Below are 18,533 nucleotides of genomic sequence, written 5' to 3' on the forward strand. Positions count from 1 at the left end.
TATTACCATTTTATAGTTGGGCTCAAAGAGTTGCTGACTAAAGTCGAAAAGATGGCATGTGGCTGGCCTCATATACTGAAGCTATGGCTGTAGTTGATATTCCAGCTTCTTCTCCAGTACCACTGCTGAGCTCCTCACATATCCATCCCCTAGTGTAATGCAGTGTGAGATGTAGTCTTTGTATTCCTTTTCTGTTTTTCCTGATGCTGGCTTCCTGAGCTGTTGCCATATGCTTCTGCCTTGGGTTTCATTCACAGTGTGTGTGTGTGTGTGTGTGTGTGTGTGTGTGTGTGTGTGTGTGTGTGTTACCCTGTGTGTACCACAGCTTCCTCAGAGCATCTGCAGCCTTCCTCCATCTCATCAAGACTTTCCGTTTCCTGTGCTTCTCACTTCTTGTTCACCCATCTGTTCAAGCAAGACTAGGCGCCTTTCCTGTCTTCCAGTTACTATTCTTGGCTGATTCCTGCTCTGCTGTCAGTGTTGGCTTCCTTGCCTGCTTGTCTTGTGATCTAAGGACACTCTTAGAAGCTGAGCAGAACTCCACCCTGGGGCCCTTCCTGCCTCCCTTTGCCTCAGGACTGACAGACATCGCTGCAGTGTGAATGATCTTCAGCACAGTCTCTTAGGGATGGTGGGTGCAGCACCCTGCATGTCAGACCCCAGCTCCGAACACAGTCCTAGAAGGAAGATGGAAGAGAAGGCTTTCTGCTCATCTGTAGCTCCTGCTCCTCCCAGTACCCTGATCTGGCTTTGTTACTGGTTCCTTTGCTCACCTACCACTCACCTGCATGCATACTCACACTCACACATATTCATTCTCTCTCTCTCTCTCTCTCTCTCTCTCTCTCTCTCTCTCTCTCTCTCTCTCTCTCTCTCTCTCTCTCTCTCATCGCCTTGTGACTGGGCCCTTGCTTCCTGAAACATACTTTTCCATCATTTCTTCTGAGTCCTTCTCTTTCAATACCCTCCAAATTGTGTCATCCAGAAAACATGCTTTCATCTCCACATCTACTATTAGATGTTATCTCCTCTCTCCTGGCCTGTGAGGAGCCCTTCGGATCATCATCTGCTCATTTCTTGGCTTTAAGAACCTACAGAACAGGCCGGGCGGTGGTGGCGCACGCCTTTAATCCCAGCACTCGGGAGGCAGAGCCAGGCGGATCTCTGTGAGTTCGAGGCCAGCCTGGGCTACCAAGTGAGTCCCAGGAAAGGCGCAAAGCTACACAGAGAAACCCTGTCTCGAAAAACCAAAAAAAGAAAAAAAGGAAAAAAAAAAAAAAAAAGAACCTACAGAACAACATGTCTTCCTCTAAAATCATAGGCACCAGGGCCCACATCTCATCTGTTATTATGATATTTCCCACAAGGCTTAACACAATGAAAATGAATGTATTTATTAAACTAGTCAATAAATAAGTGAATAAATAATAAACTATAAAATCTTATTCTGCTAAAATAAATATGAAATATCAAAAAGGTATTGAAGCATTTAATAAAACTAATATATGAAGGATGTACTTTATATAAACAACCAAGTTGCATAACATCTGACAGATTTAATGACCCCATAGAAACGCCTTTGCTCCTTTAAATAGAGTCTCACTGTGTAGCCCAGGCTGACCCTGAATGCCCAGCAGTCTTCCTGCCTCAGTCTTCCAGGTGTTGGGATTTGAAATGTTCCGCAATTCTAAAACATTTCTAAATGGTTTTGCAAGGAAATAATTTAGTTAAGAAACTAGAAGCTAAGACTCTTCATATAGTTGGTAAATCTCTGTTAAAGGGAGCTGAGATGTTTGTTGGGGAGGCCATAGAACATAAGAGTGAGTTTGTACTCAAGGAAGAAGTTCCATTTCTGGCAGATAGAGGTGTAAAGAACAAGAAATTAAAGAATTTGTCCAAAGTTACTCAGCTAGTAACTGGCAATAATGAGTTTTGAACCCAGGAATATCTGCTCCAGGAGTCCATCATGACTCCACTGTACTCTTTCCTCGAACATTCATGCTAGGGTAACCACAATAATCATGTCTTTTCAGGGCCATTGAATAGTTCTCATACAGCCTCAGGGTGATTAGGCAAGCATTCCTTTTTTATTCCAGAGGGCCAGTTTAATGAAAGCAAGTGACTAGAGCTGTCACTGTGGAGAGTGTTGTTTGCTGGAAGGAGTGCGCAGCACGAGACACTAAGATGGAGATTTAAAAGAGGTGCTGACGGTTTTAGAATTGTAATTATATAATATGATGAAGAATAAACGGAAACCACCCTTTGTTTCCATGTGATCCCATTTCTATTTATAAACCCTGAGTGATAGCTGAAGGGTTTAAGAGTTTTTTCAGATTCAGCAGCCTCAACAGGGATGCCAAACTGCATTTCAAACTGACAAATATAAGAGGTTCTCAGCCCTTTGCATCTGCTCAACCAGGGCCCTCTTTGATCTCAGTATGTTTTCCCTTGAAAAGAAGGTTTGATGAATGAATGAATGAATAAATGAACGAACGAACGAACGAACGAACGAACCCTTTTCCACAGTGCTTGTGTGGAGATAGATTCTGTCTGTATTGAGATTCAGTTGTGTTCTATGCATGAAAACGAAAACTTGGAAATGTGTGGTTTCTTACCCTTCTAAATTTGGCAGCCACATACCCAGGGCAGCCCCACCTGGTGCAGACCCTGTACTGCCCGTGGCCTCTGTCACATAGCGGCCGTGTCTAGCTTTGCTGAGCAGCAGGCTGTGGAGGAAGAGGTCCTTTGAGCTGCAGACACTTCTCTAGCTGGCCAGTGCCTCGATCCAGAAGGCCATCCCTCCCTCCTTTAAATGTGTCCTCTGAAGTTCTTCCCTCCAGACTTTGCAAAAGCAAGCCTACCAAGTAGAATAAGATGCTGTGTCTCCTGAGGACAAAAGTTCCCAGGGGCGTTTGTGTTTTAACTGGCATGGTTGCTACTCTCAATTAAACTATTGCCTAGAGTACACAGATGGTTTTACACCAGGAAGCTTCTCTTATCTGGTGCTTTCTGTATACCCTGGGCTATCAGCACCCCAGCTACTAGCCACAACCAAACTCTATCTGTGATCCAGATCTAGATTCTGGTTGGGTTTGTGTCTATAACTAAGAGATGACTAAATGGAGGGACATGAGGCTGGGCCAAGATTCCCAGGGAATGTGTCTCGTTTCATGAGATGACTTGTGCACTCTACCGCATAGTGCATTGCATAATCCAGCTCATTACCTGTTGTTAAGTGCCTTGGAAGCAGAGTTGGAGTTTCCATCCTCCAGATGACTGAGTTTCCACCAGAGCTGGAGAGGGAAATGTTTGAAGGCCATATGACTTATCAATGACAAGACAGGAATAGATTCTTGGTGTCATATGTGAGTTTCTCTCTTAACCACTCTCCTACATTCAGCCATCTATCACTGCATAAGGAACAGATCCAAGATACAGTACCACAGGGCTCCCTTTTTGTGTTTGGTGTGTGGTTAGGAACTTGGACAGTGCTCACGAGACTGTGCTTTGCTGCATGTACTATTAACTGAGTCTCTCACATGCCTGGCTACAGCAGTGATGGACTAAAAGATATCAGAAAGACATTTTAACATGTCCAGAGTCTCACATTTTCTCTCATGGCCTTTACTCCTCCCCAACTCTTTCTTGAATGTTCTAGCCTGAGTAGCCACCATGAACTCCCTTTAGGGAAGGCAAAATTTGCCAGGCTTCTTAAACTTGCCCCAACTTGACATAGTTTGACTTCCTGCAGTCTCCATATCAAGGCTAGTGTGGCCAGTATAGATGCAAGAGGTGGAGAGGGATTCTTGCAAGCTAATAAGTGAGGCCATGTGTACATTCAGAGAAAAGGGTATGTGGTGCCATCTCTACAGACTGACTACAGCTGTCACAGACCAAGAAACACAGCATCCTTCTTTAATGTCCCTAGTGATCTCACAGAACAGGAAGGTTCAGGCCTGTGGGAAGAGACAGAAAGGGAAAGAGAAGAAGCCTGAGACGGCCCCTCGTCTTCACCTTGATGCCCAGATGGAATTGGATAGGCAACTCCTCCTACCCTCTGCTGGCATCCTCTGGTTGAGCTTCCTTCCGGTGCCATCTGTCCTTGGTGGAGGGCAGGGGGAACTGTCGAACTTCGTAGGATACGTAATGGACATGGGAAGTGCTTGTATAATCCTACAGTAGACATTTCACAGTTCACTTTTTGACACTGCTGTGTCTGGCTTTGTGTCAAACATCTCAGTGCATGTTCCTAAGACCTCTTGAGGTTGCAGTTCAAATCAGTGCTTTTCAGTGCTTTTACATGTGTCTTCCAAATGCAGTACAGGAGTACACCTACAGGAGACCTTTTCAACTATGAATTTCCACCCTACCAGTCAAATTATAATTACTCTCTTTAAAAGAGAAAAGAAATGCCTAAGTAGGTTTCTCTTCCCTTTTTGTTAGTGGCACAGAGGAATTTTATAGAAGATGAAAAGCATCTAAGACTGGAAGATTCATTTTCACCTCTGCCAGCCCTGGCAACACCCTTTCTTTTCTGTTCTAGCTGTCTTGGCTAAAAGAGCCCAAAGTATAAGGATTATTCCCTTTCTCTGAGAAAAACTCCCAGAATCTTAGAAATTTCTCTAGGAAATTTTTTACATGTTTAATTTCTCCTTAAAAAAAAAAAAAAACAAAAACTTTATCTTTGTGTTCTAGCTAAGTTGTTTGTGCAGTTTAATGACTCGATCCAGAGCACCCTTCTCTAGAAACAAATAAAATACCCCAGCTCCGTATCAAGAGAGGAAACGTAAGAATAGCTACTTACCAGCTGCTGGGAAAGCTTGCATTTTAAGAGATTATCATTGTCTAGACAATGATGAGATTTCTGGTACAAACAGAGGCCTTTGGTTTCTCTAGTGTTTGTGTGTGTGTGTGAAGAAAAATAGAATTGCCTAGGAAGTATAGGCTAGTGAAGCCTCGTTTCCCTTTTTACTTTTTAGTGTTCCATATTTTTAAAGATATTAGTTGGCCAACACAAAATGAACTCCGTGTTTTATATTGTTGTAGGCTTTCTGTTTCATCTTGTTTTGGCATTTATGACTAACTGGTTTTCTTGTTTGCTTCTTTTGATTTTCATTTTTTTGTCTTTTGAAAAAGAAGCAGAGAGAGCATAAATTTACAAGTAGGGAGGTGGAAAGGAGCCAGAAGAAGCTGGGGGAGGGGAAAACATGATGAAAATATATTGTATGAAATAAAAAATATTTTATGTATGTTTATGCAAAGTTTGCATGTTTTGTTTACAGATAGCCAAAACTAGAATTCAATTAAGAATGTGTGGTTTGGGGGCATGGGGTGAGGCTTGTCTCTGTTTTACTGTTTCTGTTAGTGACGGTAGGAGTAGGCTTGGGTTTTTTGTTTGTTTGTTTGTTTGTTTGTTTGTTTTCCTTTAGTTTTGTCTGTAGATGGAGGCTGGGTGTGGTAGCACATGCCTTGAATCCTCAAACTTAAGAAGGAGAGGTAGGTGTTAAGGCCACTCTGGTCTACATAGAGAGTTCCTTACTATCCAGGGCTACAAAGTAAAACCACATTTCAAAACAAAACAACAACAAAAACTTAGGATCACATGAAGTACTTTGCAATTTTTTTAAATTTTTATCTCTTTTGTTTTAGGAAGAAGAATTGGAAGCCCAGATTTCCTTCCTACAAGGACAGTTGAATGACCTAGATGCCATGTGCAAGTACTGTGCTAAGGTCATGGACATGCACCTTGGTGAGTGAACTACATTAGCCTTTGAAATAATGATGATCAGATCAGTGACAGGGGCACTACTGTGTGCTAGGCACATAGTAAGCTCTTGTTGCATGAATCTTCCCATTTGCTTCTCACAAAAAGCCCTGTGGTAGAAGTATTGTCACTACCCACATTGCACTGTTGAAGAAAGAGGCACATAAAGTAAAATGTCCCCAGAGTTCATCATAAATAAGCAGAGCAGGAATTCAAATTGAAGGAAGACAAATGTGTCTTTCACCTTCTGACTGCCATAGCGCCTTCGTGGTTGAGCTGAAATCAATCAGCTACATTGCTGAGGCCACCAGTTTACAGTCACTCAGGCAGTGCTTAACTTGATGATGCTTTCTGTAGTTTGACCTGAAAACTAGAAATGTCCTAAGTAAAGTTCTGATTACATATGAGTTATAAATGTGCCGTATCAGGGGGTCTTCTGGTATTGCTCCATTTGTAAAGGTCCTAGGATTAATACTCAACTTGTCTGCTGAAGCAGTTTGTATGACTGCAGTAACCATGTGCTGCTTGCGCAGAAGCCTCTGTTGTGGGTATTGTCAATTGCTCTCAGCCTGTTTGTAGTGTGCTGCTCTAGGGTCACGTGGCAAATTGTCAGCACCACCAGGTATTATAAGAAGTCAGGATACACTTGGGCATGCACACACACACACACACACACACACACACACACACACACATCTCTGAGGGAAACCAGAGGGTGTTCAACAAGGCCTCCTCCCACCAGCAGTTCCCTTGAGTGTAACCCATCCTTGGAGTCTGCCCTGGAGATGAACTCTCCACCTTCAGACCCCATGAAGCAGTCTCTGAAGCCTGTGAGGTTGAGAGTCTATTACAAGTGACCAAAGTAGCTGTCACTTAAATTAGCCTAAACCATGATGAGTAATAACATCTTTACACTGTCTTAAGATGTGGAAAGATACTGGTGTAAGTGACTGGCTTGAATTCATTGAAAACAATACCCACAGCAAATGGCCAGGCCTTGGCCTACTCTAGACCTCATTTCTCTTTGCAAGCCTCTGTTGGGGAAAAGGTGATGAAGAAGAAGTAATGGGAAGAGATCCTGGTAGGTGGTCCACAGAGAGCCTGAAGCCTGTCCCACCCAAAACAGCAGCCCAGTAGTGTCTGGCTCCTCTTTATTATTTTAAAAGTGCCTATGGGACTAGATTTATAGGACTCTTGGATTATCTTAATATGATCATACTCAAAAGTGCATTATGAAGAAGTAGTGGGGATGAGAGGCTCAGTGTGTAAAGCATTTGCTCTGCAAGGCCAGTAACCTCAGTTTGGATCCCCAGACCCCACGTTAAAAGAAAACGTGCATGTTAACAGAAGCCTCCATATTCCCAATGGTACTCCCATGGAGAAAGGAGGACAGAGACGGGAGAATCACAAGAAGCCTGCGGGCCAGCTGGCCTGTCAAAAGCAGCTAGAAAGAGACTCCATCTCACACAAGGTAGAAAGGCAAGGACATACTGGAGCGTTGTCCTTGACCTTCACATGCATACACACACATAAATAATACCCACATTTGCATATTACACATATGCACAAAAATAAAAAGCACTTATGAGATAGTTTATATACAAATAATGTGTTATATGATTAATTTTTGTTATTTAAATATAATTTAATTTTAAAGTGTCACTGTATGTGTATTTTCTGTTTCTTAGCTACTTGAGTCAGTGATCTTTTTATTATTTGGGTTTTGAGCAAAGAAATGCTTGGGAGAAAGATTTACCAAAACTTGAAAAAAAAAAGATTGTTCTAGTAAGTTTCCCAGTTGTCTGCTGCACACAGCAGCTTGTGAAGCAGCTTTACTGAAGCCGCGAGATGTCCAAACAGCCTCTGCTCCGATCCTGGTCTTTCAGTTGGTGCTAACAGAGCATTCCTCAAGGCAGAGGAGAGGACAACAGCCTCATTAAAATGGAAAGAACGGCTTATACCAGCTGTGAATGTCCAGTGAACGGCAAGAGTAGATTGCTTTTGTGTGCGCATTTCACTATCAGACAGAACCCCTTCATGTAGCTCGCAACTTACTTCCCCATTCCAATAGCATGGTTGCATTTTCAAAGTGGGGTTGAAGCATGCTGGGAAGAACTGCCTTCCCCAGGACCACTGATGCCTTTCAGCATCGATGCAAAGTGACACTGCTTGCTTCTGGTGGAAGTGATTCTTCAACTAAAGAAAGATACCTACTTGTGCAAGTGTTATTTTAATTCCTCTAGTATTCTTTCATATGATGGGGTTTTTAATTTCTAATTAAAAAGAAGATCAAAATTGGGATGACTGAAATATCTATTAGTAAGAGACTGACTGTGTTACAGCAATGCAGTCTATGAAGATTAAAATACTTTTTCTTCATTAACATGGATTAAGTTCAAAGAGCAGGTGACAGAATGTATTTGATATGATAACAACCATTCTCAGAGTTGCTTGGCTGAAAGAAAGGTTATAAAGGGACTTTCCAAGGAACCTAATCTATGTGCCTGAAAACATGTGGACAGCTTAAGTGCGGGCTGGACTTGGAGGGCAGCCCATACACAAACTGGCAAAAGGCACTGGGGAGAGGTAGGGTGGTACCTGAGAAACAAGAACCTGCTCCAGGCTCTGCTAGTAGCCCTGCCTGCCTGGGAGTGTCCTCAGTGAAATAAGACAAGAATATCAGTCTTGCCAGTTTCTTGCCAAAATTTATTTTTAAACTGTATCATGGGACATGACTCAAATAGGATATTCAGCAGAGATCATTTCCTATTTCCCTTGTGTGGCTTAGGAAGCACACGCTCATAACACTTAGTTTTGGCTTCTCCAGGACCCCACAACTTATTAGTTAAAGATCGGGGACCAGTATTATACTCTGAACACACACTGATTTATCAAATGACACCAAAAGATGCTCAGAATTTGATATGTTGACCCTAACATTAGGTTGTGAACAAGAATAACTTAATCACAACTTGGTGCCTGGATGCTTTCTGACATGGGCCTGCTAAGCCTTGGCTCTACATAGAATGAAGGCTGCCAAGGTTGCTGTGAGTACCATCTGAGAGCACTGTTATACCAGTTATTTCTCAGTGCTCTTTTTATTTAAAATTTTTTTCATTTTACATACCAACCACAGTTCCCTCACCCTCCCCTTCTCTTGCTCCCCCTCCCCCCCAGTCCCACCCCCACCATCCATTTCTCATAGGGGGTAAGGCCTGCCTTGGGTAGTCAACACAGGCTGGCATACCAATATGGGGCAGTGCCAGCCCCTCCCCTCTGCATCAAGGCTGAGCAAGGCATCCTACCATAGGGATTGGGCTTCTAAGAAGCCAGTTCATGTACCAGGGATAAGTCCTGGTCCCACTGCCGGAGGCTGCAAAAACAGATCAAGCTACACAACTGTCACCCAAATTCAGGGCCTAGTTCAGTCCCATGCAGGCTCCACAGCTGTCAGTCCAAAGTCTGTGAGCTCCCACTAGCTCAGGTCACCTGTCTCTGTGGTTTTTCCTATCATGGTCTTGACCTCCCACCCTATAATCCCTCCTCCCTTTCTTCAACTGAACTCCAGGAGCTCGGCCAAGTGCTTGGGTGTGGGTCTCTGCATTTGCTTCCACCAGTTACTGGATGTAGGTTCTATGGTGACAATTAGGGTAGTCACCAATTTGATTAGAGGGGAAGGCTATTCCAGGCACCCTCTCCACCGTTGCTAGGAGTCTCGGCTGGGATCATCCTTGTGGGTTCCTGGGGATTTCCCTGATACCAGGTTTCTCCCTAACCCCATAATTGCTCTATCAAGATATCTCTTTCATTGCTCTCCCTCTCCATCCCTCCCCCAATTTGGCCATCTTGATCCCTCATGTTTCCACACCCCCTCCCCTCCTCTCAATTCCCCTCCAGTGTACCCAGGAGATCTTAACCATTTCCCTTCCCAGAGCGATCCATGTGTCTCTCTTAGGGTCTTCCTCTTTATGTAACTTCCCTAGGGTTGTGGGTTGTAGCCTGGTTATGTTTTCCTTTATATCTAATATCCACTTGTGAGTGAGACCATGTTTGTCTTTCTGTGTCTGGATTACCTCACTAGGGATGATTTTTTTTCTAGTTCCATCCATTTGCCTACAAATTTCATGATGTCATTGTTTTTTACCACTGAGTAATTCTTCATTGTGTAAATGTACCACATTTTCTTTATCCATTCTTCAGTTGAAGGGCATCTAAGTTGTTTCCATGTTCTGGCTGTTGCAAATAATGCTGTTATGAACATAGTTGAGCAAGTGTCCTTATAGTGTGGTTGAGCATCCCTTGGGTATGTGCCCAAGAGTGCTGTACTGCTGGGTCTTAAGGTTGATTGATTCCCAGTTTTCTGAGTGGCCCAGTTTTCCCAGTTTTCCAAAGTGGCTGTACAAATTTGCGTTCCCACCAATAGTGGAGGAGTGTTCCCCTTGCTCCACATTCTGTCCAACATAGGCTGCTGTAGTGTTTTTGATCTTAGCCATTCTGACAAGTGTAAAATGGAATCTCAGAGTCATTTTGATTTGTATTTCCCTAATGAGTAAGGATGTTGAGCAGTTCCTTAAATGTCTTTCGGCCATTTGAGATTCTTCTGTTGAGAATTCTCTGTTTAGATCTGTGCCCCATTTTTTTAATTGGATTATTTGGTATCTTTGTGTCTAGTTTCTTGAGTTCTTTATATATTTTGGAAACTAGCCCTCTGTCAGATATGGGGTTGGTAAAGATCTTTTCCCATTCTGTAGACTGTCATTTTGTCTTATTGACCATATCCTTTGCCTTACAGAAGCTTCTCAGTTTCAGGAGGTCCCATTTATTAATTGTTGCTCTCAGTGTCTGTGCTACTGGTGTTATATTTAGGTAGTGGTCTCCTGTGCCAATGCATTTAGGGCTACTTCCCACTTTGTCTTCTAACAGGTTCAGTGTAACTGGATTTATGTTGAGGTCTTTGATTTATTTGAACTTGAGTTTTGTGCATGACGATAGATAAGGATCTACTTGCAGTCTTCTACATGTTGACACCCAGTTATGCCAGCACAATTTGTTGAAGATGCTTTCTTTTTTCCATTGTACAATTTTTACTTCTTTGTCAAAAATCAGGTGTTCATAGATGTGTGGATTAATGTCAGGGCCTTCAATTCCATTGATCCACATGTCTGTTTCTATGCCAGTACCAAGCTGTTTTTATTACTATAGCTCTATAGTAGAGCTTGAAGTCAGGGATCGTGATGCCACCGGAAGTTGCTTTATTGTAAGGGACTATTTTAGATATCCTGGGTTTTTTGTTTTTCCATATGAAGTTGAAGGTCTGTGAAGAATTGTGTTGGGATTTTGATGGGGATTGCATTGAATCTGTAGTTTGCTTTTGGTAAGATTGCCATTTTTATTATGTTAGTTCTACCTTTCCATGAGAATGGGAGATCTTTCCATTTTCTGATAACTTCTTCAATTTCTTTCTTCAAAGACTTAAAGTTTTTGTCATACAGATCTTTCACTTGTTTGGCTAGAGTTTCCCTGAGATATTTTATGTTATTTGTGGCTATTGTAAAGGGTGATGTTTCCCTGATTTCTTTCTCAGCTGCTTTATCATTTGTATATAGGAGGGCTACTGATTTTTTTGAGTTAATCTTGTATCCTGCCAAATTACTGAAGGTGTTTATCAGCTGTAGAATTTTGGGGGTCACTTATGTTTACTATCATATCATATGAAAATATCAAAAGTTTGACTTCTTCCTTTCCAGTTTGTATCCCCTTGATTTCCTTCAGTTGTCCTATTGCTCTGGCTAGAACTTTGAGTACTTTATTAAATAGATAGAGAGAGAGTGGACAACCTCGTCTTGATCCTGGTTTTAGTGGAATCACTTTGAGTTTCTCTCCATTTAATTTGATGTTGGCTGTTGGCTTGCTGTATATTGCCTTTACTATGTTTAGTTGTGTTCCTTATATCTCTGATCTCTCCAAGACCTTTATTATGAAGGGATGTTGGATTTTGTCAAAGGATTTTTCAGCATCTAATGAGATGATCGTGTGGCTTTTCTCTTTCAGTTTGTTTTTGTGGTGGATTACATTGACAGATTTTCATATGTGGAACCATCCCTGCATCTCTGGTATGAAGCCTACTTAATCATGATGGATGATTTTTTTTATGTGTTCTTGGATTCAGTTTGCCAGTGTTTTACTGAGTATTTTTGCATCAATGTTCACTAGAAAGATTGGTCTATAATTCTCTTTCTTAGTTGCATCTTTGTGTGGTTTGGGTAATTGTAGCCTCATAAGAGTTTGGCCATGTTCCTTCTATTTCTGTTGTGTGGAACAATTTGAGGAGTGTTGGTATTAGCTCTTCTTTGAAATTCTGGTAGAATTCTGCACTGAAACCATCTGGCCCTGGGCTTTTTTGTTGTTGTTGTTGGGAGACTTTTGATGACTCCTTCTATTTCTTAGAAGTTATACATCTATTTAAATTGTTTATGTGGTCTTGACTTAATTTGGGTGTGTGGTACCTATTCAGGAAAATGTTTATTTCTTTCACGTTTTCCAATTTTGTGGAGTACAGTTTTTGAAGTATAACCTACTGATTCTCTGGATTTCCTCAGTGTCTCTTGTTATGTCCCCCTTTTGATTTCTGATTTCGTTAATCTGGATATTCTGTCTCTGCCTTTTGGTTAGTTTGGATAAGGATTTGTCTATCTTGTTGATTTTATCAAAGAACCATCTCTTTGTTTCATTGATTCTTTGTATTGTTCTCTTTGTTTCTGTTTTGTTGATTTCAGTCTTCAATTTGATTATTTCCTGTCATCTACTCCTCCTAGATGAGTTTGCTTCTTTTTGTTCTAGAGCTTTCAGGTGTGCCGTTGTGTCACTAGTGTGAGATTTCTCCACTTTCTTTGTGTACACTTAGTACTATGAACTTTCCTCTTAGCACTGCTTTCATGGTGTCCCATTCATTTTCATTGAATTCTAGAAATCCTTTCATTTCTTTATTTCTTCCTTGACCCAGTGATGACTCAGTTGAACGTTGTTCTGTTTCCATGAGTTTATAGGCTTTCTGCAATTTGTGTTGTTGAATTCCAACTTTAAGCCATGGTGATCCAATAAGATACAGGGGCTATTCCAATTTTTTTTTATATCTGTTGAGGTTTGCTATTCCATGAGGTACTGAGAAGAAGGTATATTCTTTTGTGTTTGGGTGAAATGTTTTATAGATGTCTATTAGGTCCATTTGACTCATAACATCTGTTAGTTCCCTTGTTTCTCAGTTAAGTTTCTGTGTGTTCACCTGTTCAGTGGTGAGAGTGGGGTTTTGAAGTCTCCCACTATTAGTGTGTAGGGTTTGATGTGCGATTTAAAGTTTTAGTAATGGTTTGGGGTTTTGTTTGTTTGCTTGCTTGTTTGTTTGTTTTACAAATGGAGGTGCCCTTGTATGTTCAAAATTGAGACTTTATCTTGATGGATTTTTCCTGTGATGAATATGAAACATACTCCTCCATCTCTTTTGATTAATTTTAGTTTGAAGTCTATTTTGTTAAACATTAGGATAGCTACACCAGCTTGCTTATTTAGATACATTTGATTGGAAAATCTTTTCCCAACCCTTTACTCTGAGATAATGCCTGTTTTTGAAGTTGAGGTGTGTTTCTTGTATACAGCAGCAGGATGTTAGCCTGTGTCTTTTTATAGGTGAATTGAGTCTATTGATATTAGGAGGTATTAATGACCAGTTATTGTTAATTCTTATTATTTTTGGTTTTGTTAGTGGTGGTGGTAGTGTGTGTGTGTGTGTGTTTCCCTTCTTTAGGAGTTGCTGGTGTGAAGTTATCAATTGCCTATGTTTTCATGGGTGGAGCTAACTTCCTTGGATTGTGGATCTGTATTATTTAAATCTGGTTTTGTCATGGAATATCTTGTTTTCTCCGTCTATGGTGATTGAAAGCTTTGCTGAATGTAGTAGTCTAGGTTGGCATCTTGGTCTCTTAGTGTCTGAAGATTCTCTATCCAGGACTTTCTGGTTTCAGAGTTTCCATTGAGAAATCATGTGTAATTCTGATACGTCTGCCTTTATATGTTACTTGGCCTTTTTCCTTTGCTGCTTCTAATATTCTTTCATTATTCTGTATGTTTGGTGTTGATTATTATATGGCAAGGGAGACTTGGTTTGGTTTGGTTTGGTTTTGTTTTGTTTTGTTTTGTTTTTGGTCCAGTTTATTTAGTGTTCTGTTTGCTTCTTGTACTTTCATAGGCATGTGTTGGGAAAGTTTTTTTTCTATGATTTTGTTGATATATTTTCTGTGCCTTTGAGCTGGAGTCCCTCTTCTTCCATCAGTGCAGGTGGGGCCTGTGGCTCCGGTGGTCACTGGTGCCATGGGTGATAGTTGGCAAGGGAGGATGCTGCTGCCTGGTCTCTGGGGCTGTGATGGTTGAGGGATGGGCACGGTAAGTGTCCCCCAGGGCCTAGGGGCTAGAAAGCTGGGCTGTCCAGCTGGGAGCTCAGAGGCTCACCTCTTCTTCCAATCGATGCAGGTGGGGCCTGTGGCGTCAGGGGTCACTGGTGCCGCAGGGCAACTGTTTCTCGGGATTCTTTACTTACGTTCACTACTTTCTTGATATTCTGTTTATCTCAAGAGAATTCCTTATCAGTCTCTGTTTCATCATGTGTCCAATAAATGACTTAAAATGTCAAGTATTAATCAAGGCTGTTTTATAACTGGTAGCAGAACAAATAAAGAATTATCTTCTTAGAGAAAAATTATATACTGACATTTGTTCAAATGCCTGGCAGGCTGGTACATCTCCTCCTGCTCTGGAGCTCAGTACTGAAGGAGGATTTGTTTTGTCAGAGTCCTAGTTTTATTAACTCTATGTCAAATGCAAAGATTTAGAATTGAAAATATGTGTTTAATCAGATGTAAACTTTCCCTGTCAATTTCAGGCTTCTTCTGACACATTCATTTTCCCATAGTTGCCCCTTCTCAACATCTTGACAGTTGAGTTGAAAGCAGTGACAATATTAACCTCTGTGGCTGGGCTCAAGGTATTTTTAAAATTGCTGGATTTCACATATATGTGCATGTAAGTGAACAACCTGAACTTGTATGATCTTGAGGAACTGGACCAGGTGTTGACTGTCCAGTGTGTACGTAAGCTGTTTTTTCTGCTGAACTCCCATACCCAAGGCAGATGGCTCCAAACTGAAATGCCTCCACTAGATTGTTTGGGACTTAGACACTTTTATCCAATAACAGGTTGTCTTTTTTGTAGGGGCATCATACTTAGAATGGAAGGATCATATGTAGTGATCTAAAGGACATTGCCTTTCTGTGTTCTTGCTGAGAATCCCATAGCTCATAGCTCATAGCATCATAGAACATCTTAGAACATTGGGACTGAAGAGGTAGCTCAGCAGTTAAGGGCACATCTGCTCTTGCAAAGGACCAGAGTTTAGTTTCTGGCACATACATCAGGTGACTCACAACCATCTTTTATTCTAGATCCAGGTGATCCAATACCCTCTACTGGTTTTTACAGGCAATTTTACAGGCGCATGCACACACACACACACACACCACAAATTAAATATTTCTTAAGAATATTAAAACATGTTAGTGCACTGGAAATACCTCAGCTGTTCTGTATTTTACAGAAGATGAAAACAAGGTTCAAGAAAGCTGGAGTCCAGTCCAAGCCCTTTCTGGGCCTGAAGCACTCAGTTCAGCTCCTTCAGCTCTCACTGTTTGCGGAACACACCCTTACTGATTGTGGACATCATAATATTTATACTAGAATTAGCTGGAAAGGCCAGTGTTAAAAACCAATGTACTTCCCTCTATATGAGCTTTTATAAATCTTATTTCCTGATAATTTATAATTTATAAACACAATTTTCAATGGATGTCTGCGGAAATGATTGCACCCAAATCTTTCATCTTCATTAAACTCACTCTGAGTTTATAGTGTCAGCATTTTGATGCCTCCCCTTTCAACTCCATCTGTCTCCTTCTGGACAAAAATAGTACAGTGGGCCATGCCATAGCTCCCTGGCATAACATTGCCACAATGGGTAACAGCCCTACGAGGAACAGTCCCCTCCAATGCCCTGTGCCTACAAGGAGATGTTCCAGGGCAGTGTGTCTTCTTCTGTACAGTGCTTTCCAGACATCTGTCTGCTGCTCACTTGTTTGCTTTAGTTTACCCTGTCGTGGCAGTGAGTTGTCTTTTAGCCTGAAGACTTAGTGTAGTAGACATATTTAGTAGTCATGCCCTAGGATTTAAATAAGTAATGTCCTTCTCCTAGGTGTTGAGTTTAGATTCTTTAGATGAGTACAAAATAGAACTCGTGATTATATTTTCTGTGCAACGTGCTTTGTATTTTCCAAAGACTTGCATTTTCAAGAGGATTCTTGGATACAAATTCTGTACAATTTTCTGCTTGTCAGAATTATATGCCATGTTTAAAATTCTTCATTAAAAAGGTTTTCTTGTACCAGAGTTGACAAGGAGAAAGTCCAGCTCAGTTCTTTACTGACCTTAGTAGGCCATCATGGAGTGTTATTTTTCTTCACATACTTCCACCACTTGGCATTCTAGAGTTGGAGTAGTCATTTTAGTACATTTAATTCCTTATCTGAGAAATGCCTCACCACATCTATTCCTTAAGAGATGAAAAGGAGCCCTAATGCTCACACAGCCAGTATTTACTAAATGCCTGCTTCCTGATAGAAAGACGGGCTCTGGGAGAAGCAGCTTAGGGAATAGGTTCAGAGGAGTACTGTTCTAATCAAATGTGTTGTGCGGTGGCGGAGTAGGTAAAGATAAACATCAAAAACAAAAAATGTTTTCAGGGTGACATGCCAATCTGGGCCTGACTCTATTTGGGGCAGTAGGAAGAAATTTCTCTAGATGCTCAAAGAGTCTACAAGTTATATGGCTACCCAAGAACCTTAGCCTGCTGCTACCCTGGTGTATACCTGACTGTGCTAGCTACTACTTACAGCAATCCTGGGTCTACTACCCATGAGCATGAGGAAGTTCAACACCCTCCCTAGCTTCTCCTCCAAGACAGGCAGAAGTCTGCTTCCCACCTCTTGAGAGGGTCTCTGTTACCTTCCTACCAGCCACTTAAAACATAAAAATGAGCCAGGCAGTGGTGGTGCACGCCTTTAATCCCAGCACTCGGGAGGCAGAGCCAGGAGGATCTCTGTGAATTTGAGGCCAGCCTGGTCTACAGAGTGAGATCCAGACAGGTACCAAAACTACACAGAGAAACTCTGTCTCGGAAGAAAAAAAACAAAAAAATGAAGATAACTTTATTCTATCATTGAAAACTAATCTGGAGCTTTTAAGAAATCAGAGTGGTTCATATACCATTTCCATTACCCTCAGAATACAAGGTCTGTTTTTTAAATTATTATTTTGTGGATATTGTGTTTTATCTGCATGTATATATGTATACCATGTGTATACAGGGCTTGAGGAGGCCAGAAGGGGGTAGGTGTCAGATCCCTGGGAACTGGAGCTGTAGATGGTTGTGAGCCACCATGTGGACACCGGAAATTGATCTTCTGGAAGAGCAGTCCCAGTGTTCTTAACTGCCGAACTATCTCTCCAGCCCCAAGAGGTCTTTTTGTTGCACTGACTCTTCATTTAAAAAATAGAGTCACCATGAGATTGTTACATGGATGACATTTTACTGAGTAACTTCCACTGGAGAAAAACAGATAATAATATGGCATTTTCCCTTTAGTTTCAGTGCAAATGTAATTAATATATATAATATGTAAGTGTGAAATACAAAGAGTAATAATCTTTCATCTACACAGACATAAAATGAAAGACCTTTACATTATAATGCATTCTGCCTTTTGTCATGAAGGGAGGTGTACATTGAAGTGGAAACTTACACACCTTCCATCTCTCCTTTCCTATTTTAAGTTTTGAGAAGACTTGTCTGTTTTCCCTTGCAGCTGTAGCTTGGACAGCAGGCTTCTAGGAGAGTACTGCTAAGCTGCAGTAATGATAACTCCACAGTCAAAACAGCTACCTCTTAAAGAGACAGTCGTCTTCATTTGCATGTCTTTTCCTGGAAACTTTTTTTGCAGGGCAGGAATTGAGGTTGTTTCGTTTGTTTGTTTGTTTTCTGTTTTTTGTTTGTTTGTTTTGGGGTGGATTTTGTTTTGTTTTGTTTTCAAGACAAGGTTTCACTGTATAGCCCTGACTGTTCTGGAACTGGCTCTGTAGACCAGACTGGCCTCAAACTTTGAGATTCACCTGCCTCTGCCTCCTGAGTGGTGGGATTAAAGGCATGCCCCACCACCACCACCCAGCTTACCCTGTTTACCCTGTTACCCTGAGTTTCTTAAAGTGTGCCAAGTCAGTTGAGTCAATTCATTCCTGAAATTAAGTGAGTATTTAATGTATAATGTGGAGTTTCATCAGATGCTAAAAGGTGATTGTTGGCCCCATACCAAAAATAAGTGTAAAGACTTGCTAGATGAAAGGACAGCACATCTCATAAAACCAAGACTCTGGGCTTGTCCCTGTCCCTGGTCATCTTTATGCACTGAGTCCTGCTCAGCTATGCTGTACATCAGGCCGACCTCTCCTGGCATGGACACTAGACTGTGCTTGAAAGAGACAAGGGAACTTCCTTTGGAGGAACCAGATGGCTTTCGTCCTGTGCAGCAGGCTGCTTTGGCTGCTGTATTGTGAGAATATTCTCTCAGATATGTAGGAGTCCAGCTCTGACCTGTCAAAAGTTCTTGGGGGGAAG

General features: G+C 41.5%; 1 protein-coding gene across 19 annotated transcripts in view; it reads left to right on the forward strand.

Annotated features, from left to right (window-relative positions):
* Tbc1d5 (TBC1 domain family member 5) overlaps positions 1-18,533 on the forward strand; it is a 451,848-nt gene that overhangs the window by 412,926 nt on the left and 20,389 nt on the right. For all 19 annotated transcript variants that reach the window (XM_037199956.1, XM_037199955.1, XM_037199959.1 and 16 more), the window contains one exon: positions 5,650-5,749. In XM_037199956.1, the coding sequence (XP_037055851.1) occupies positions 5,650-5,749 (100 nt within the window). The remainder of the gene's footprint in view (positions 1-5,649; positions 5,750-18,533) is intronic.

The sequence above is a fragment of the Peromyscus leucopus genome, chromosome 16_21 (assembly GCF_004664715.2).
Source record: "Peromyscus leucopus breed LL Stock chromosome 16_21, UCI_PerLeu_2.1, whole genome shotgun sequence".
NCBI classification, from domain to species: domain Eukaryota; kingdom Metazoa; phylum Chordata; class Mammalia; order Rodentia; family Cricetidae; genus Peromyscus; species Peromyscus leucopus.